This window comes from Labrus mixtus, chromosome 5, assembly GCF_963584025.1.
Source record: "Labrus mixtus chromosome 5, fLabMix1.1, whole genome shotgun sequence".
Taxonomy (NCBI): Eukaryota; Metazoa; Chordata; class Actinopteri; order Labriformes; family Labridae; genus Labrus; species Labrus mixtus.
Window position 1 is genome coordinate 4,162,508 of NC_083616.1, and position 21,136 is coordinate 4,183,643.

The following is a 21,136-nucleotide window of genomic DNA, read 5'->3' on the forward strand; positions in this document are numbered from 1 at the left end:
AAAAACAACCTTTAATCTTTTTGACAATCTGCAGGGCAAACTTCAAATTTGTCTCACTCTGCTCCACCCCTCGTCTTTCCTTCAGTCCCTCCTGTAAAACCAGCGTGATCCGTGTTTGCGCTACGTGTCAGGAGACGATAAAGGGTGAAGATTGGCCGGTGCCGGCTGTGGATTAGACGGCTGCTACTGATTCTTGGAGACAATGTTTTAACAGGAGACCCAGCATGTGGCCTTTTATCTGACAGAGCCACAGTTCATCGTGGTCAAATCACACAAAACCAGAGGGGAGCAGGGCTCACGCCAACAATTATCACATGAATGAACATTGTGCAGGGCGCACACATGTCCATACCCCCCACCCCCCCCCACCCAACCCCCCAACACACACACCTTCAGTTTCACTCTATCTGAGTCTTGTTAGCCACTCAGTCATACATGCTGCATATGAAAACAAAGACAAGTGGACATCAGGTTTGCACACTTTTGCACTCATCCACCCACCCACACGCACACACACAGACTGTGTTCTGTTCTTCTTGGCAGAGTGAAGTCCAAAAAATGCAACTAAAGACAGTTTTTCCGCTGCTCACCAATGTCTCCCTCATGCCATATCGATTTTTGCCTGTAGCCACGTGTTTAATGGGCGCTCATTGCATAACAAGAAGATTTGCTTGTGAAATGTTTGTCTTGGAGGCACCCTGACTGTAGCATGAAAAATGTGCCACAATCGCCTCATTTGTCTTTTCTTGTTTTTTTTTTTTTAAAAGAAGAAGGGGAAAAACTAAAAAAAAAATCCCACATGCTATAAATAAGCCTTGGGGGAGGGAGGGGAAGGGGTTAGAGACAGAGTGACTTACATTGAGTAGCTAACAATGAATTCAATTCATTGCCGCGGTTTGGCTGCAGTACTGAAGGACAAAAAAAAAATTCAACCTGTGGTTAATGAGTACTTCTCTTATTCCCGCAGCCTGCGCCACCAGCTCGAACCCTCATGGAAACAGTGGGCCGCATTCAGAGGAGCGTCTGTTTCAGACACATTGTAAAGATCATATCTGACACGCTAGGTCACAGCGTAGCTACTAATATAGTCCAGGTAACACCTGCAGCTCAGCCTCACAATAAAACAGCCCTCACTTACTTCTAGTGATTAGTAACCATGCAGATAAGGTTCTTTTCAGCTCTCAGATACTTTCATGGCACTTTGACCCTTCCTATACATAGTCATTACAGTAATGAAAATAGTGCAGCTTTAACGAAAAGGAGACTGAAACCTCTGTTTCCAAAGAAAACACTTTGGATACAGTTTGGAAACAGTGGTACAATTCAACAGTTTACTCTGAGGGGCCTGATTCACTAAGAATGGATCGCTATAAGCTCCAACAATTACACATAATTTTCTCCTGCTATCTGCTCCGTCTTTAAGTCTAACTTCAGTCCCAAACACGTTCATAAAGGCCGTGCAGTTGTCTCTTGTTTTGCGTCTGAGTGTGGAGAAAAGCTGTCTGCACCTTTACTCTGCGAGGAGCTGTGCTCTCCTGCTGACGGAGCTGCTTTACCCACATAAAGATGATGAGCTCGGAGGGGAGGAGGAACTTTGTTGTTTATTTATGCCAAACTTGAAAAAAATGAGATGTAGGTTTCACTCTTTAAAACCAAACTTCAACTTTGATTGGAGCAAGCGAAGGGCATAGAAGTGGATGGAGTGTTAAGCCACTATCAGCCAGAAGGATTTTAGCCCTGCTTATATTAATAACGAGTAATGTCAAAATCATATTTACAGACGTAATATACAGAAGATTGATTAAGTCATAAAGAGGACGAATTGTTTTCTGACCACTGGAAAGTTTGCGCGGGACATCTCTTCACATAGCGCAGCCCAGTGACCTCCAGTACCAGGGCAGTTTTTGCTTCACTTTTTTGCAATAAGGCTTATTTACATATCAAGAGACAGACTGAGTTGCTTTGTCTTTCTAAGGATGATTTGTAGTTCATTCGGTGCCTGTTTTCACACAATGTTGATAAAGTGATGAAAAATACTGCTCTGTGCGTTTCCTTGTCTGACTTCCTGTCCGGGTTGTCATATTCTGTCCTGCTTGACGCAAACCTGCAGCGTACTCCGTAGAGAAAAGACTCACAGCGTATTTGAAACGTAGCAGAGCATACGGGTTACGGATGCATTAAAACCCCTGTGTGTGGTTTGTGAATCAGAAGGTGTCATATAGATTCATTTGCACAATTTTAATGGGCGCAAAAGCCACGCAATCCTTTTGTGAATCAGGCCCTGAGACTTTTCCTGAAAGGGGTTCAACTAAAAATTGAAACCTACGGGGTAATCAGGACAGTGTAACTGGGAAACTATTGTCTGCATCATTGCCACCTGAGGTGATGGGAAAAAAGATTTTGAATTTTTGATAAATCAATGATGTAATCAGGGACATTTCGAGGTGTGCTGGGTATAATTCAAAGTTAAGAATCCGAAATGTTAGTTTGCTGTAAACTTCAAGACATTTGTGCAAAACAAAAAGTCTTCTCAGTCTTTCCTCCCAAACATTACAGACACAATAATATAAAACAGAGGTGCAGCTTTATCCAGAACACTTCAGGTGGTCGTTGTGTGTCTCACAGTACTGACCTGTGGGGGCTGAGATTGAGGTGGGTGCACTGGTCCTGCGGCCCCTCTCAGCAGTGACGCTGATTGTGTACAGCATGCCGGGTGTCAGGCTTCTCAGGGTGTAAGACTCGGAGCTGCCGGGGACCACCTCCTCATCTCTGTGGCCATCAGCTGATACATAAACCAATCTGTAGGAGTCCAGTTTGGCTAGTGGGCGCTTCCACTCCAGCATCATGGTGGTCTCTGTCACCTCTGCAACAGTCAGGTCCTTGGGAGCATCCAGGGCTAATGGGAGAAGAGGAGGGGGAGGGGGGGTTTACCTTTTTTTTTTTTGTATTTCTTTCTTTTTTTTATCCTCATGTTTTTATCCTTTTTTCTTATTTTTTGTCCCGTTGCTTTTTTCTGCTCCATTTAAGGGCTAAGTGTGAATTAACGTTTATCCAATGTACCAATGTCTCTTAACCCTGCTCAATTATTTCTATAAGTCCACAAGAAATATAATTTATTTACAGTAATTCATTTTGTGATTACAGATGTTGTGTAGTATAGACAAATAGTGGATTTTTTCTTAATAATTCAAAAATGATCATGAAAATAATTATGCATAAATGACAAAGACTCTGGATTTAGATGTTATAAGAATTAGATGTATTATTCTCACCAGTCACTGCGTTGGTGGTGGTCGGCAGACTTTCCCGCTCATCCTTCACCGCTGTCACACCCATCCCGTACTCAGTACCAGGTCTCAAGCCTACATTACCAAGCAAATGAAGACCACAGTGATACAGAAATTAAAAGCAATGTCATGTTTCATGTGTCACCAAATGAACGATGGGGAGGCTCTGTAGTCAAGTGGCCAGCTGTTTCGCTTGATGGCTTTCCTCGCCTGTGGCACACATAAAAACGCTCTCATGTGGCCTGATTGCACAATACATTGCAGCCTAATTGCATTTCATGGTAAGCCTGCGCTCACTGTGTGTTGTGTTTCCATTGATGGCTCTATAGGGTCCTTGTCGCGGAGCAGAAACACTACTTGCTATGATACAGCAGGCTCTGGAGGCCCTTTGGTCTCCACAATTAAGCCCTCTCTCAGCCTGATCGCCTCTAATTCCTTTATTAACTCCCACAGAGGTCATCACACACAGAGTCTTGCAGCATGAAATTACACCTAATGCCCAGGAAACTCATTATCAATAAAATCACGAGCGTGAAGGCAATTACAGATAATAACTGTGTGAAAGAAGTGCTGAGGTGTGTGGGGCGGAGGGGGACGTCGGCTGAATGGACACAGTGCTTTATTTCCATGAGATGGGCCCCCCAAGGACAAAGAATTGGTCCAGACAAAGACACTACGAGGACGTTTTTTGGAAGCTTTTTTTTTGTTTTTTTCATGGTGTCTAATCCTACCACGCTGCAGCACACAGTTTCAGAAAAAAAAAAAAAAAACACACATCCGCCTCAAAGCATGGCTTTATAATGTCAGCGGTGCAGATAGATGAAACACACCCGCTTTCCTCCCTTAAACAAGATCTCACAGTGAAACAAGCGGCAGTGTTATTCAATTTAAAGTCTGAATGCCAAACCCCCCTGGGTGGTTTTCTAATAAAGTGGGCCTTTTGTAGTCGAGCAAACATTTCACAACACCAAACAAAGGCAACCCTTTTTGGAAATGAGCAGGCTGAGTATAACACTGACCATTTAAGCACAACAAACACTTGCCTGCAGAATTAAGAGAATAAACACTTCACACTGTATTTTTTTTTTCCCACAGACGCTTTTCAGCTGTGTCATTTGGATGCAAAGTGCTAATGTGCTGGTGTGAACCAAAGCACACAAAGGAATGAAAACACTGAGTATGTCTGCTATGAAGCAGCCTAATGGTTTTGACTTAGCAAGATTTTGTTTTTTTTTAAGTTGTAACCATTATGGTCTTGGCCTAATTGCACTGGCATGGTGCGTGGCTGCAGGGTCATACATTAGTAAAACTGAAGTTACTGCAAAATCCCTGAAGCCTTATACCAATACCAAACATTCCTGCATCATATACTCTGGCCACCCTGTTAACCACATGAGCAGTCAGAATATAAGAACCACTTTTCAGTGTTTTAATACAACATCTTCTTTGATTATGATCGTAATGCTAAACCTTTGAATTTAGCTAACAACTTTTTTTAGCATTGTCAGCAAAACTGGACATTAGAGGCATTTTTAAATAATAAATTACCTCATTCATCACCCATTGAAGACCTCGGGATATGGTTGGAACCATGGGGAAACTGGTAGTTTCCCCTGTAGTTTTATTTTTGTCGTTCAAAACAGGACTTTCATGCTCAAATCAACTCGTGTTTTTCAAATTAAGATTTGACGGCTGGGGGGAAGCCCAACGAATAACATGCGAAACATTTGTTTCTATTATCACTTACATATTGTCTGGATGCAATGTGTAGGTACAAGGGCATAATGATGGAGGAACTTTGTAAAGATACTGTTGTGGAATTGCAATGTTTGGTTGTTAGTGTGTGTCTGTACCTATGATTTTGGCCTGGCTGCTGTCCTTTGGACCTGGTGGGAAAAGCAGCTCTCCATGCTCGCCTCCTGACAGAGGGCCATACTTTATGCGGTAGTTTTCTACGTGGGCCCGGCTGTTCTTCCACTCCAGGGTGATGCTCTCGTCCGTCAGCTCCACTGTCTGCAGGTCGGTGGGAGCATCAAGGTCTGAAACACAAGAACTGACTTTAGATAGATATAACCTAAAACCTAAAGGTGCAAACTTAAATGAGTCCTTTTGAGAAACCAAGACTCCCTCATTATTCTATCCTTGAGAGGACTTCAAGGAACACACACCCACAGGCAGACATCCAGGATATCCTCCTGCGTAAATGTATAGACGTATGTAAAGTCTGTGTGGTCCAGTCCCCCACCCCCCAGCTGACACACAGCTCATTAAACCTGGCTATAATAATCAGTGGATGACTGGGACTGTTTTTCATCCGGAGAGAGGGCTGTAAAAGTTTTATGTAAAAATTCAGGTTAATTTTTGCCCTGGAGGAACAGCACTTCAAATCTTATTACCTGTGAGGAAAGATTCATAGACAGGCGCGCTGGTCCGCTCTCCTCTACGAGCGGTCAGAGACACCTCATACTCGGTGTCAGGGTGGAGGCCACCCAGGTGGTGCTGGGTGTCAGTTGATGACAGTTCCACCACGTTACGATCAGCAGGTTTAGAGCTGGGCCCGTATGCAATGCTGACCCCATCCACCTCCGCAACGGGCTGGAACCACGTCACCAGCGCTGTGGTGTCAGTCACATCTCGCACATTCACCTGGCTGGGGGCGTCGATCACTGCAGATGTAAGGGGTAACATAGGTGGCTGTTATGGGAGCTTCAAGAAGAAAGTTTGATGATCTAGTACAAGAAATAGATTCATTTAAGCAGCTCAGGAGTGAAAACTTTCCACTAATCAGGTGCCATTGTCTGCCATTGATTTATGAGTGTGAGCCTGTATGATGATCAATTATATTTACAGAACACCACAAAGAATATGCAGTAGTTCGTGTTCTTAGAATAATTAGGATTAAAAGGTATAGGTTCATGTACAGTACACAGCCTGTAATTGCTGGGACTGATGCTTTCTCATCCTGGGTCATCAAATATAGCCCATTTGCCTTGGTAGATAGAAGGGTAACAATGCCTATATCCTTGTCCAGTTATGGTCATTTCCTGTCTCCTAAAAGTCAAGATGGCAGCAGCCAAAAAGAATTCCAAGTTTTAAAATGTGAGTTCAGTCAACAATGGGTGAAGTCCTGTTTGGTCACCTCCACTCCTCATCGACAGTCGTCTGTTAGAAATGTACTCCATGTGGACTACTTGTTTCAAATGGGACCATGTCCAGGGTTGTTTAACACATCCCTCGCTTTCCCATGGTTTCTATGTGTGTCTAATACTGCTGTTTAGTGGTTTATATCAGAGTTAAGTAAACGCCTGGTGTCTTTTCGATGCAGACATTTTTCCTTGGCTGTCCATATGAGACACTGAGGTGCTTAGCAAAGTGTTGGTATCTGACATCTTCTGCATCACAACAGCCTCCTTTTTCTGAGTAATAAGCAGTCTCTAAATAGAATTTGAATGGTTTTCTTATGTATTCAAATTTTCTTTTCATTGTATATTGAAATAATGTTGTTTGTAGGTAAGGAAAACATGACAGTCCTCTTTACTGTTAAAGGGTATTTGAACTTCTTTCCAGATCAACTCCCTGGGCCATGAAGGGCGCCTTTTTACCAATAAAATTGATTTGTCACATGCAAGCAACTCCAGGGGAAGTCAACACTCTGTGCAGCGCTGATAAAACACAGAATTTGCATCGAAGCTTAACACTGATTTGTCTTCTGAGAAGGCTGAGAGGGTTTTTTTTATTGGTGTCACGATACCATTCTCCTGGGAGGCTGGGGTCCCTCTGAGCATGACTGGTGACTGACTGGTGCCTCCCACACATGGTGGGTTCAGTTGGAGGGGGAGAAGGGGAGAGGGGAGGGACTCGCTTCAAGAATTAGCCCCTTAGCATGCAAATCCTAGAGTACAATATTGCAAGCCGTTGTAATGGGAGACATTAACCAGCCTTAGTGACATAGTGACCTCTGAACCTTATAATCTAGCAACAAATCTACAAGTGGGCAAACACAAGAGGAGGATATCTGAAACATCCCACACTTTTTTTGGACTAACAGAATATGAATCATGAAGAAAATTGAATAATTTTTTTATCCTTTTTTAATTTTCTATTCAAACAAAATGTTATATCTCCTCACTTTGCTCATTATCTATCAGTCTGCTCTCACTGCTGTGTGCATACTTGTGGCAACATGCAGAACATCTTCACATTATTTAAAACTTAATGTTGAAGATGATGAACAGTGCCGTGCCGCTCTTGAATCTGCTGTGCTGAAAAAAGGAGTTTCCAAGCGGTAACAGCTACATGTAGCTCAGTTTGAGTGAAGGTTTAAGTTTCACCCTGGGGAGCCAAACGCTGAGGCTACATTTGAAAGAAAATACACATTTAACCGCTTCAACAAGACCAGTATATTTACCTTAACCCTCAAGTGAAGACACCTTAAAAACACCTACAACAGAGAACCAGTGGTTTGGCAGTGCAAGGCCAGAATTCAATCCTGTTTTCTGTCTTTTTATTGATCCCTGGCTCCTCCATCCGTTTGCCAACAGACGCTACTGGCATTTATAGCCTGATGAGATGATATAGATGTCTTATAACTTGCCAATAGGGCTGGAAATTCATATCACTTTTTATTGCCCTTGCGAAATCACAACAATGCAATGAAATTTAATGAGCCAATCAGTCAAGGTTGGCATGTCTGGCTGTTTTCAATACGCTGTCGGGGGCCACAAGATGGATTGCCCCAATACCACTGATCCAACCCAATATATAAAAAGGAGTACATGCTTTTGCTGCTTTTACTGGTAATGTATTTCACAAAAAACAAATTAAAAAATATTTTTAAAAAGTCCCCTATTTTCATTCTGCAGCACAGACTCAGAACAATGAAAGAGTCTTCTCAGGGAAGGTACCTGTGCAGTTGGCAGTAAATGTAATAAGGCCTACTGCAAATACAACCCCATTCCCTGAAGAGTTGGGATGTTGTGTTAAATGTAAATTAAAACAGGATGTGATGATTTGGAAATCACTGAATCGATGTTTCATTGATTTTTTAAAATCATATGGCCATTTTGAAGTTAATGCCAGCACCATGTTTCATGAGACGAGGTCATCTTTGCATCACTATTTCTTTTTACAACATTTAAGTGTTTGAGAACGGAGGAGACCAATGTCTGTCACTTTGAAAGTGGAATGTTTTAGAATTCTTGCTTTAAGTATTATGTCAGCTGTTCAACAGTTCAGAGTCTCCTTTGTCTTATTTCAGGCTTCATTATGCTCCGGACAGCAGAAAGCCAAGTTTATCACCTCGACTCTTTTTCGAGGCCATGCTGCTGTACTACGTCCAAAATGTTTGGCATTGTCTTACTGAAATAAGCAAAGCCTTCTCCTGAAGAAAAAAAGTTGTCTATTTGGTGGCATATATTGCTCCCAAACCTGAATATATGGGATTTGGACATTGATGGTGCCTTCTCAAATGTGCAGGTTACCCATGCCTGGAGCACCAGTACACCCCCATACCATCACAGAAGCTGGCTTTTGAACTGTGTGCTGATAACAAGCTGGATGGTCCCTTTCCTCTTTAGCCCAGAGGACAGGGCATCCTTTATTTTGAACAGAAAATGACATTTTGACTTGTCAGACCTCAGTTTGCCTCAGTGCATGAGTCCAGACCCAAAGAAGGGGGCAGCGCTTTGGGATCTGTTCAATATGTGGTTTCCTCTCTGCATGGTAAAGTTTCCGGTTGCCTTTTTGGATGCAATGATGAACTGTGTTGTGTTCACAGACAATGTGTTATTAAAAGAGTTCCTGGGCCCATGCAGTGATATCCATGACAGAACCATGTCTGTTTTTAATTCTGTGCCATCTGAGGTCCAAAAGAACCCTACATTTATTTAATGTTTAAATAATATCATGCATTGTAGAGACATCCTCAGTTTCTTTATTATTTTATGTAAAAAAAATATTTTTTTAAGTGTTGCACTATTTCCCAGCACAGCCTTTCTCAGAGAGTTATACCCCTCCCCATTTTTACTTCAGAAAGACTAGGCCTCTCGGGATGCTCTTTTTTATAGCCAATATTGTAACTTTCCTGTTGCCAGTTAACCTTATTTTTACAACTTTTGTTGTCACTGCCCCAACTTTTTTTTAAACGTGTCTTTGGCATCAAATTGAGCATATAATTGTGCAAAAGCAATGTAATGTCTCACTTTCAACATTTGACATGGACTTTGTGATATCTTCAAAATCAAATATGGGGTTGCAATGTTTTCCGAATCATCATCATTTCACACAACATCTCAACAGTTTAGCAAACAGGGTGTAAAGCATGTAGTAGGTCTAGAGGAAAAGAATGGTAAGCCGGTAAACAATGTGGCTGCGTAGACTTACTTGTGATGACGTTCTTGGAGGCAGGCTTTCCAAGCTTGTTGTTCTTCACCACCTGCAGTTTGACCTCGTACTCCTGGCCAGGACCCAGGCCTGACTGCTCAAAGGTGGTCTCTGGACGGCCCAGGGAGTTAAGAATCTCACCATCCTCCTCTTTCTGCCAGTACCCAAAAAAACATCAGTCATCAACCACTACAAAGACTAGCCCTGGCATCATGTGTGGAGTGGGAAGAAAAAACTGTCAAATCATACATAATGGTGCTCTGGGTGGCGTTTGGATGCAAGGGTTGACAGGTGGCTCAGTTTAACAGAGTATGACTTTAAGCAGAACCCAGTAGCACTGTTTGCAATAGTTTCTATATGCTCTCAAAAAGGAAAATAAATAGAGGAACACTGGCTCCATGCTGTATTGTCATTGGCACTGTTGGATGTGCTAACAGTTTAAGCTGCTGTGTATTTGCCTTCTGGCTTGGCAGCATGCTTTTCCACAGTGCACTCAACCTGATCCTCATATATCCACATAAAGCAATCAGTGAGTTTGAAGCAGGGGTTCTGCAGTGGGTCTTTTGTGGTGTTTTACCAAGGGAAAAAATGGATAATGATTCAGGCTCTAAAGTTCAACAACCTCACAGAATACAAAAGCTCCATTTACATATCTACTAGTAGGACTCACTGTGTTTCTGAAGATGAGGTTCCAGCCATCAAAGGAAATGTCCAATGGGTCCCACTGCACCTCTACTGATGTCTCCCGCACCGACTTAAACTTGAGTCCCTCAGGCTCAGGCAGATCTAGGAGGGCACAAAGTTAAACTCTCATTACATTACATCCAGATTTATACACCGCTTTGTTTTTTCTAAATTGACACAGAGAAGATAGACGTACGTGTAGCCACCCTAGCACTGACAGGAACACTCCTCTTGTTGTTAAGTACAGCATAGACACTGATCATGTACTCCACACCAGGCTCAAGCTCCCGAATAGTGGCTATCTTCTGGTCTCCAGGCACCTGCATGTCCAGCTCCAGACCTCCAGGGGCAGTGGGCATGTAGGTGATCAGATACTCGGTCACACGCATCTCATTCTCCCAGGTCAAGTCAACGGTCTCCGGGGTTACCTCCACAACTGTTAGATCCTTTGGTGGTGAGACTGTGGAGAGACACTGAAAATCAGTCCCTGGACGATAGTATTGTTTAGTAAGAAAGGTCTAAACGGAAAAAAAAATGTGATTGCTAAACATTTACATTAAGTATTTGATAGGGCAATATTAAGTTGATGCCTGAATAACTTCAACATCCTGTGGAAAAAGTGACTTTATCTCAACTCCCACTTTGCAAAAGACAATATTGTCTCAGGATTTACTCATGTTGCTACTTCCATCAATACCACCAAATTCTGATGTTATTATTTAACTCTAGTAATTAAAAAGACCCTTATTTAGTTCTATTCCATTCTTATCCACTTTGATAGCTTTCACATTCATGATTCACAGTCAAAAAAATCTCCCATTGGTTACGGTTAGGTTTATGCATGCTGTCTTACCTCCAGAGCAGTCCTCTCCAATGAAGCCCTCATCGCAAACACACACCCCATTTTCACAGCGTCCCTGGTCCTGGCAGTCGTCGGGGCAGGTCAGTATGGAGCAATCCGGCCCAGTGAAACCTTCATAGCATACACATTTGCCATCGACACAGTAACCTCTATCAAGACAGTTCTTGGGACACGTCTTCTCACTGCAGTCCTCACCGGTGAAACCTTTGTGACATACACACTGTCCATTCACACAATGACCGCGGTCCAGGCAGTCATTGGGGCAGGTCAACTCACCACAGTCCTTCCCAGTGAATCCAACGAAGCATACACACTTGCCATCAACGCACTCCCCGCGTCCCATGCAATCTTTGGGACAGGTCTTGATGCTACAGTCCTCCCCAGCATAGCCTTTGTCACATATGCACAGTCCGTCAACACAGCGACCGCGATCTTGGCAGTTGTTAGGGCAGGAGAGCTCACTGCAGTCTTCACCTTGGTATCCTGCATCGCATACACATTCTCCATTTATGCACTGGCCCCTATTGTTGCAGTTGTCAGGGCAGGAGAGTATAGAGCAATCTTCACCCTCAAATCCTGGATCACAGATACACTTTCCATTGAAGCAATGGCCCCTCTCATTGCAGTTCTTGGGACAGGTGAGCTTTGAGCAGTCCTCTCCAGTGTAGCCGGTTTGACACGCACACTGGCCATTCACACACATGCCACGGTTGTTACAGTTACCAGGACAGGTAATCTCTCCACAGTCTTCACCAGTGAAGCCCTCGTCACAGAAACAGGTTCCGTTGACGCAGCGTCCGCGGTCATAGCAGTCGTTGGGACAGATGAGTTCTGAGCAGTCAAAACCTGTCCAAGGCTCGTCACAAACACACTCATCGTCCACACAGCGTCCGCGGCCCAGGCAGTTGTTGAGGCAGTTGGTCTGGCCGCAGTCTTCCCCAATGAAGCCATCCTCACAGGCGCAGGACCCGTCAACACAGTGGCCATAGTCACCGCAGTCCAGCAGGCAGAGCTCGACACTGCAGTCGTCCCCACCAAAGCCCTCGAAGCACTCGCATTTGCCATCCACACAGCGGCCCTGGTCCTGGCAGTCACCGGGGCACTCAGGTTCTGTGCAGTTGGGGCCCTTCCATCCAGGTTCACATACACAGCTGCAGGTGTCTGTGCTCCAGTTCCCGCGGCCATTACAGAACGGCTTTGTGGACACTTCACCTGAAAGAAGGCAGAATAGGATAAGGATGTCTGTCAACCTTTTTCCAAAATGGCAAAATACATTTAGTGAAGAAGCCTTTACAATCTATTAATTTACTATTTTAGAGCTACAATTAGGCAACTGTCCCTGTAATCAGCGGTTACCGTAGGGAAGCAGTCCAAAAGACAGATATTGTACAAACTGGGTGAATACATAGCACTTGTTGAAGATGTGGCACTGCTTTGTCGTTTCTAAAATAAACCTTTAAACAGCATTGTGTGCATTCACATGGTCATTGTCATGCATATATTACCTGACAATCCCTTATATTGGGGCGGGGGGGTTTGGGGGGGATTTTATTTGGGAAGTTTCACCTCAATTTCAGAAACAATATCTTTTCCTACATTCTGATCAATGATCCGACCAATTTTATAATCATGATATATACATGTGTCCTCTTTCTATTGTAGTGATGGCCTGACAGATTTTCACATCAATGATTAATACATTCACATGTTTTATTTATCATCACAGCATGATTTAAACAGTATTTTTCCCAACATTTTTCCTGACCACAACAAATGAGCCTTGTGCATGAAGATATATTATTGATAGCGTAGCTGCATAGATCAGCTGCACAAAACGATTAAAACAGTAGCACTAGTCGTTTCATATTTAACATGAGACACCGCACCCCAATCGATCCATTAAAGGAAGGAAATAACAGCAGCACACATCTCTTTCTCTCTGATCAACTTAAGAGCATGCAGCCTATCAGACGCTACTCCAAACATGCGTGAGAAAACAGAGCCCGGAGAGATCTTCCGTTTCTTTATTGATTTTAGATTGTGATCTTGTTCGGTTAAAAGGAAAAGCAAAAATGGTTGGCAAATAAACTTGGGTCTTTCAACTAAAAAAAAGTCTATGTGTGGTAAGCACATGGATAATTAAAGGCTCACAGGTCAACTATTCAGGTTGGAAAAATATGGAATTCCAGAAAAATATGGAATATATATTACATCCCCATTTTGTAATCTTTGCAGTATTTTCCCTTATTTGAAAAATAATATTATTCCTGACCTTTCTGCTTTCAAACACAGTTTGCTTGAGGCACTTTAGAAATACATTACACCTGAGTCCACTACATGCATTTTAAACTGTAAATACACCACCATTGTAAGACATTTAATGACTGTACAACATATAGAGTACAGGTATAGACTTACCTGTAACTGGAGCCCCACAGCAGCTGGACCCACTGCTGCACTGCTCTCTCAGACTAGACAGCTCCGACTCCAGCATCTCCAGCCTGTTCAGGATATCCTTGATGTCTGGCAGCTGGTTTTCACACCCACATGCTTGCTTGGGTATACTGATGCGGTGTGTAAAAACAATCTGATTATCTCCATCCTCTGTGTGCTCAATGTGCTCAGTGTTCTGCATATCCATTGGAGCGCTCTTGTGTTCGACTTCAGAGCCTCCTGGGGAGTCGAGGTCCACGGTGCAGAGGGAAGTTGTGGGCACGTTGATGTTGTAGACATGGTTAAATACTACCGGCTGGTCCGGGTGGGGTAGGGTGAGGTTCTCCTGGGTTTTCTTGGGGATTAGAGCCTCTCTACGGTGGCGGATTATCTTTTTTACCAGACCAGCATTGGAGAGCTCGAGCAGCAGTCCAATGGTCAGGCAGCCTAAGAGCAAGCTCTTCATCCACATGATGATACCCTGGTAGTGCAGCTTCTGACTGCTGTGCAGAATAGTCTATTCAGGTGTCAAAAGGGGTTCCTTTTAAGTCCTTGAGTGAATCAAAAGAAAGACAGAGGGATAAAATAAAATGAGGCATTTACTTCCCAGACATATAACTCCTTTCTTTATGTGAAACATACACATAAACAAAGTAAGCCATGCAGAATCATGTGTGATATTCTCTTTAGTTGGTTGTTCTTGCCAATTGGGATAGATTCATCAGCACAATCCCACCACACATATACATCCACAGTGGGAACCAGGGATTGCTTGTATGAATGGGCTTGCAGGGCTAAGCACTCCCTTTCTCATACAACGAAGATGAAAAAATGATTGTTCAAATAACTGACAACAGATTTTTTTTTTACACTTTTGTGGAACCTAGAGAAGCAACCAAACCTAATAGTGAAAAGGAAAACAAGTACTAAATGGGTTTCTTTTTTACAGCGCATACTGCAGCATCATCTACAATTTACTTCTTTAGTTTAAATGACTGAAAGGTGTCATGGCATGCCACTTGTTATTCTGATCTTTTGGGCTAAATTCATTAAGCCCACAGGCCACCAACTTTTTAACATTGACACAATTGTTAAATGGACTAAATTGACTTTAGCGCGTATTGAGCTTTTCTAATCTTCTGACTACTCAAACTGCTTTACACTTCTGGTCACACCAACACATTCACACACTGATGGCAGAGGCTGCTATGTAAAGTAGCCATCAGCATAAACTAATCCATTCAAACACCGCTGACAAAGTAGCAGGAGCAACTTGGGGTTAAGTGTCTTGCCCAGGGACACATAGGACATGTACCTTCAGGAGCTGGGGATCAAACCCCCAACCTTGTGGTTGACAGAGGACAGACTCTACCACTGAGACAAAGTCGTTGCTTTACAGACTGCAGAGATGCTGAGAAACTAACTTCAATTGCATCTCTTAAAGCAATTGAGAGATGCAAGTGAGGCTAATCCAGTAAGCCATTTTTTTATGTGCAACTGAGAACTTGATCCAGCCCCCACTGAAAAAAATAATGCCACTGCTAGATACCATACTTAGAGTGAAATATTGTGAAGTATTATAGTATCCGACTGAAAAGCAATCAACGTATTGTGTTCATCCTAACAAAAGACCACTCACATCCTGTTGCTGCTGTGATAATTCATCGTAGCTCTAACACTCTCAGTGGAGGAGACGCTCACTAATGACATTGCACATTCATTACACAATTTCTCCAAAGACCAAGAACTGCGGTTACTGCAGGAGCACAACTGATGCTTTCTGTTGCTAACCACGTTGTGTTGCCACAGACAACCTCAGCAACACCTGCATGCTGAAACCTTCGTTTTTTTCTTTGCAGGCAAGACCACAACCGAGGTCGAAAGAATAATACCCATGAATGGTTAGAGCATCTGAAGGCTTGCCATAAAGTCCAGAGGTCTGTACAAACTTCGCAAACTGAATAGTCAGCATTCCTAGTCCTTTCTCTTTACAGCCACTGGGTTTCTTTTATTTCTGTAACATGATTCTTATTGCGTTTACCCTGCTTGTCATTATTGTTTTAAAAGGTCTGCAAGGAAAACGTGCTGACGTTGTTGCAACCTTAAAACCTGATGTTTGTTTTTGCTTTTCTTTATCTTTAATATAGTGAGCAGGTAGTTCAAGAACTGTCGTTGCTTCTTGCATAATTTGGGTCTGCTACACATAGTATTTTAAGGAGTATTTTGTATTATCTAATTATGAGAAACATTAAGTAAGCTCTTGTCAAAATTGAAACCAAACTGAGGGAAACGTTTTTTCCAGCATCTGGCTCGGTCTGATCTTATATAATTCCACTTTACCTTACCTTTTTCAGAGGTGCTGACACCGATCATTTCCTACTTCTTATAAAACCACTGTGTGCTTTGGCTGACTTAAAGGTTAACATTGGCTTCAAGCAGCCAACCAAAAAATGTCTGAATAAACAGACGTGAAAATCCACGACTGCAGGCACACATACAGTATTTAACCCCTGCGGTGGAATATGTATGAAGGAGTTTAATTTTCTCTGCTACACCTGACTTATTCACACTGATGTTGATGCATAAAAAAACAGGGCATCTTTGCTGTCCATTTCCATATGGCAGGAAAAGGGAGGCTGCCTGTCAGCAGGTAATATTCCAGGAAGAGGTACTTGGTCTCCTCATCCCGGCCTGACATGTGATTAGGCAAGCTGACAGATGAGCTCAGCTTGCAGGGATCCCACGGCTTCACATCAACCCCCCCACCACCAAGCTCTCCCCAGCCCTCTGATTAGACAGGCAGGGATGAGCGCCTCCATGATGGGTAGACTGTAAAAGTGCTAATGTAGCTTGCTGATGGGAGCGCTGAGGATCTGGGCCCTCAGGGGTCCGACAACAACCCTCCGCCCCCTATCCCACCCCTCCGACACACACACGCACACCAATACAGTCACACTGCTGTGCTCAAGCTTCACAAACTAGGGATTAAATCAACAAAATAGCCAGAAAATTGCTTTGAGTTGCTGCTTAGGTTTTAGTTCTGGGCGGTTGGTTGGCTTTCTCACTCTGAAGGCTGGCTGCTCTCCACATGGACCTCTGAGCGAGGCAACCCTGAGAGACCAAAGCAGGCCTTTGTGTGAGAATCTGTGGCTCTGGCAAAACTCAGCTTAATTCAAAAATAGATAAAGAAAAGACACTTCTACAGAGTTGGAGGAAGAGTCTGATTTGGAATCTTTCGCCTCTTATCTGCAATCCGCTATTCTTCAATATAAACATGAATCTGAGTGTGATCCTGAGAAACACAGAGCTGATCCATGGGTTTGGACTTTCTTCATGAGCACCCTGTGGCCCTGGCTCTATGCTAATGCAGCTGGTAGCTGGCACTGTAGACAAGGGCTTGATACAATCTGACTGCTGCTGCTTTGTTACTTTCTTACTTGGTTTCGGTCTATAGTTAGCTTCTCAAACAGCAACAAAGCTTGTAGCATGCCTTGTGGTTGAATGTGAGTAGAATTATACCAAGGTAATGTTACTAGCACACATACATTTGGTGCAAGAGACATCAAGTAAACCTGATGTGAACAAGTGCTATTGGGAAAAACTTCTTATTCCTTATACAGTGAAGAGCTTGACACTCTCTCACTAGATGAATTTTGGGACCATTTAAAAACCTCTCTTGCTGTAGTGTTAAACTAATCTGATTGTATAGTTGGTTAAGGATTCAAGAGAATAGTCATGATAATGAAAGAAAAAACCTTCACCATAACCCTATAACCCTGATCTCAACAAACCCTAATTTAAAAAAGAGATGATAATAAGTTGGGAATCAGGGGGTTGCCAGTTCAAGTCCCGATGCGGGCCAAAATATGGAAGTTGTTCTGGTTGCTGGAGAGGTGCCAGGTCACTTCCTGAGTACTACCGAGTTGACCTTGAGCAAGGCATGCTCCTTGTGTAGCAGCCCCGCTCTGACATCTCACCATTACTGCATGTTCACAGGTCCTGAATGTGCATGTGCGTGTTTGGGCCTATGTGTGTGAGAAGCATGCATGTCTCTCAATAACACAGTGTACAATATGTAAAAAAAAGAAGAAAAAAACACAAAACAATAACAGTCAAGGTGTTAAATCAAAAGCAAAGGTAATATTGTGTGACCTTATAGCTCTACCTAATTCTTAAAAATATGGTTTTCTGAAAATACATGTGAACGACTCGGTGACTCCCAAAACCCAACAATCCAACCTTAGAATCTGAGCCACAGAGAAAGTGATTGGTTGATCCACATGGAAATGGAAAAACAAACAAACATGTAAACTACTAAAACACAAAAAACCCTGTTAAAGTATGTAAAAAAACACACATAGTTCAGGCCCGATGGCTCTTCAGGTCTACAGGCAGGTTGAAACAGTGAAGTCCGTCATTTACAAGCAGTCTCTTTACATAACATACGTAACTGCTCTTACAGACCTGATTTTCCCATTAGTATAATTTAAAAACCATTTCCCCTCTAACCAGCTGAGGCAGCTGAAAACCTTCTAAGAAGAACAAGTGTTTTAAGCTTCTGTTCCACGTTTGGCAAGCCAAGAACCAGGAGAGAAAACCAGGACAGTCCAGTTCATAAGCTAATGTATACCCCAGGCCTAACATGTCTATCACTAAGCATCGATTTTGTTCCAAGCTATTTTTCAGTGGAAATATAAATACCCAAATGATGATTACTTTGTCCATTTCTACATATTTCCTCACATCTTTCATTTTGGTTGGGTGAGAGGTTGATGAGCAGACTTTCTGCGTTTGGTGGTTTGAACACATCATGCACAGAAGTCTGGGTTTCTTTCAAACTCAGCCAACGCCCCGGGCTGACAAACATAATCGTCACTGCGGTTCACCTTTGCTGAGTCTACCATATGGCGGGTCCAAGATAAATCAGAAAGAAAAACTCTCAGTCTGCAGGCGTTCAGCACCGGTTATCTGTGTCGCTGTTCTAAAGAGAAAAAGCAATTCGATTTGGCACAAAGACGGCAAGTGTTATCAGGCTGTACAACGGCAACGTGTGGTGGGTTATTTAAAGCGATCCAGCATGGAGGTGCATTGAGTGTGTTTTATGAAGGGAGAAGAAAGATTAGCCAACCGTCGGTGGATAATCGCAGCAGTGTGAACAGACAACGCACCATCCGTCTGATAACTCGACAACAAACAAACTGAATAATGAAGCAGCTTGGCCCACTTGGTGTGTAAAAGCTGTAAATATTCAATGGCTACAACTACAACTCAAGTCCCAGGACTGTATGTTAAACAGGTCTGATAGGATGCACATGCTTTCTTTTCAATTCTGAAGAATTTATCAAGCTTGCTTAATTTTGTAGGTCATCCATGACAAAAACTCAGCTTGCCTTCTTCGGTACAGAATCCAAATGTGGGTCGCTGGAATAAGGACTCAATGAAGGGTTGTTGTCTGGGGCTATTTTCACCTTGAAACACTCAAAGAAAAGGGAAATAATAAGGGAAATGGGCCTCAGTCTCATACACTCACTCACTATTTTGTCAATGAAACCTGCTGATAAACATATTTATCACAATCAACCTGCCTGCAGGGAAAATGAAACCTGCCACATATGTCCTGAGCTAGTGCAGGTGAGTATTGATTTGGATCGTGTATCTCCATCAAGGTCGTTGCCAGTGAGATAGCGAGTTGCTGAGGACAGCACTATGGCCGTGAGTTATCATCATCAAACACAGAAATGAATTTCCAGGAAGAGGCATAGCTTGAGTTGACTGCCGATGTGCGATCAATGGTTCGGTTTTTGCTGCTGCTCAGAGAAAAGGTTTTTCAAATTTTATAGTTCACACTCTGAAAGGCCAGAGGTTTGTGCTGACCTAAACACAACCTCCATCTCAGAGTGAAGCAATAAAGTGCCCACTTAAAGGTTGCTACGAGGGCTAGAAAACAATACCAAGAGGCAATTTCATGTAAGGGAAATAACTGAGCAGGTAACACAAGTCATGTTGTTGAAAAAGCTGATATCAGAAGTTGATCAGAAGTCTTGATTTTGATTGGTCGGTGAGGAAGAAGTGACATTGACAAGCGTCACGCTGTTGCAATAGTTGATCTTATTTCAGTCGAGAGCACTGTGAGCGCAGAGTAAAAAAACAGCTAACCCTGAGGGTGTATTAGTGTTCTGGACGCCAAAAAAAAAAAAATCTGTCTGTGGACACAGGCCATTAGTAAATTAGACGCACATATCCCTAGTTAGTACACAGCTCATTGGGGAAAGACGACCCTCCTCTCAGTCTTCCCTCTAAAAAAATAAATGGTCCAGCTTCTGTCCCGTCTGACAGATGGATACTTCTAGGGCAAGTTGGGTTCAGCGAGTCAGCGCACGCTTCACAGAGCAACATGAATGGCCATAAAAGATACGATCTGAGCTCAAACATCTCTCATTTCCAAAGTAATGGAACCAGCTTCATAGATTTTTCTTGGAAAGTCTTGATGTGCTGTGGCAGTCAGGTGATGAGTTGTTCTAATGACCGTAATATGAAAAGTTGCATCATTTCAAAAACAGTATTTGTAACCAAACCAATAGCGAAGCCCGTCAGAGAGCTACTCACATACAGATAGAACTGGAGTTACATCCAGTAACCGAACACAGCGCTCTGTAATGGAGTTTGTTTTGCAGTAACTGACTACAGCATCGTTATGTAACCACCAGCTGTTACCTGTTACCTGTTTGATACAGACACGGTGAGATGAAATGGAGAAAAGTTATGTTTCCGCAGGTCACATGCAGCCCGACTCGTGGGGTCTGATCTGAATGGAGCGTCCGACAGCATCTTGAGCTGCTGTTGGATCTCACAGAGACCAAAGATGATCTTACTCCATTCAGGTTTTTTGTACAACGGTAGTTGACGCGCTGGGCGCTTGTTGTTAAGGTGGCTGACTTAACAATAAAGTGTGATTCCGTTCTTATTTCTTTGAAGTATTTAAACCAGGAAAAGCATTTTATCTAGTTAGTTTATTTAGTTTGGAAAGCCTGTTGGGTCTCCTTGAATTGTACTCTTGCAAGGAAACTCCATCTTAATGCCTCAACTGAAAGCGTCCCTGAGTGGGCGGGGCTGTCCCTGCTTCTCCAGGTGTTGGCAGGGCTAGCAGTTTGACGGGGGGAGGGGGGGTTCACATGAATGAAACATGTTTGAGCCTCTGAGCGAATCATAAAAAAGCTGAAGAAAGCAACATCCCGCCCCCTATGAATACAGAGCCAAGAACAACAAGCCCAGAGGGAGTTTGACTTCACTCTTTTTTCGAAAGGCCTTACTCAACAAAACATTTAGTTTGAATATGTTTGATATCTGCTATAATGATGTTTAAAATGTTGCATATTATGCCTTGAACTGTTATGTTTAAAACAAACATGTGACAGTTAGTCATCAATAAACACACTTTCCAAGGGAGGCTTTTTTTCTCAACCAATACTTTCAAGGATTCTTCAAAACA

The 21,136-nt window shown here is 42.9% G+C and overlaps 1 protein-coding gene and 1 long non-coding RNA gene across 5 annotated transcripts in view; both read right to left on the minus strand.

Moving 5' to 3' along the window:
* Window positions 1–21,136, minus strand: part of LOC132973773 (uncharacterized) — a 390,261-nt gene that overhangs the window by 359,394 nt on the left and 9,731 nt on the right. The gene's annotated exons all lie outside the window — the stretch shown is intronic.
* The window catches only part of tncb (tenascin Cb), a 98,871-nt gene that overhangs the window by 24,065 nt on the left and 53,670 nt on the right, over window positions 1–21,136 (minus strand). For all 4 annotated transcript variants that reach the window (XM_061037355.1, XM_061037354.1, XM_061037356.1 and 1 more), the window contains exons 2-10: window positions 13,633–14,198; window positions 11,206–12,426; window positions 10,549–10,812; window positions 10,339–10,454; window positions 9,669–9,822; window positions 5,684–5,953; window positions 5,141–5,326; window positions 3,273–3,362; window positions 2,633–2,896 (exon numbers count right to left, since the gene is read on the minus strand). In XM_061037355.1, coding sequence (XP_060893338.1) covers window positions 2,633–2,896; window positions 3,273–3,362; window positions 5,141–5,326; window positions 5,684–5,953; window positions 9,669–9,822; window positions 10,339–10,454; window positions 10,549–10,812; window positions 11,206–12,426; window positions 13,633–14,119 — 3,052 coding nt within the window. In that variant the 5' untranslated portion in view covers window positions 14,120–14,198. The remainder of the gene's footprint in view (window positions 1–2,632; window positions 2,897–3,272; window positions 3,363–5,140; window positions 5,327–5,683; window positions 5,954–9,668; window positions 9,823–10,338; window positions 10,455–10,548; window positions 10,813–11,205; window positions 12,427–13,632; window positions 14,199–21,136) is intronic.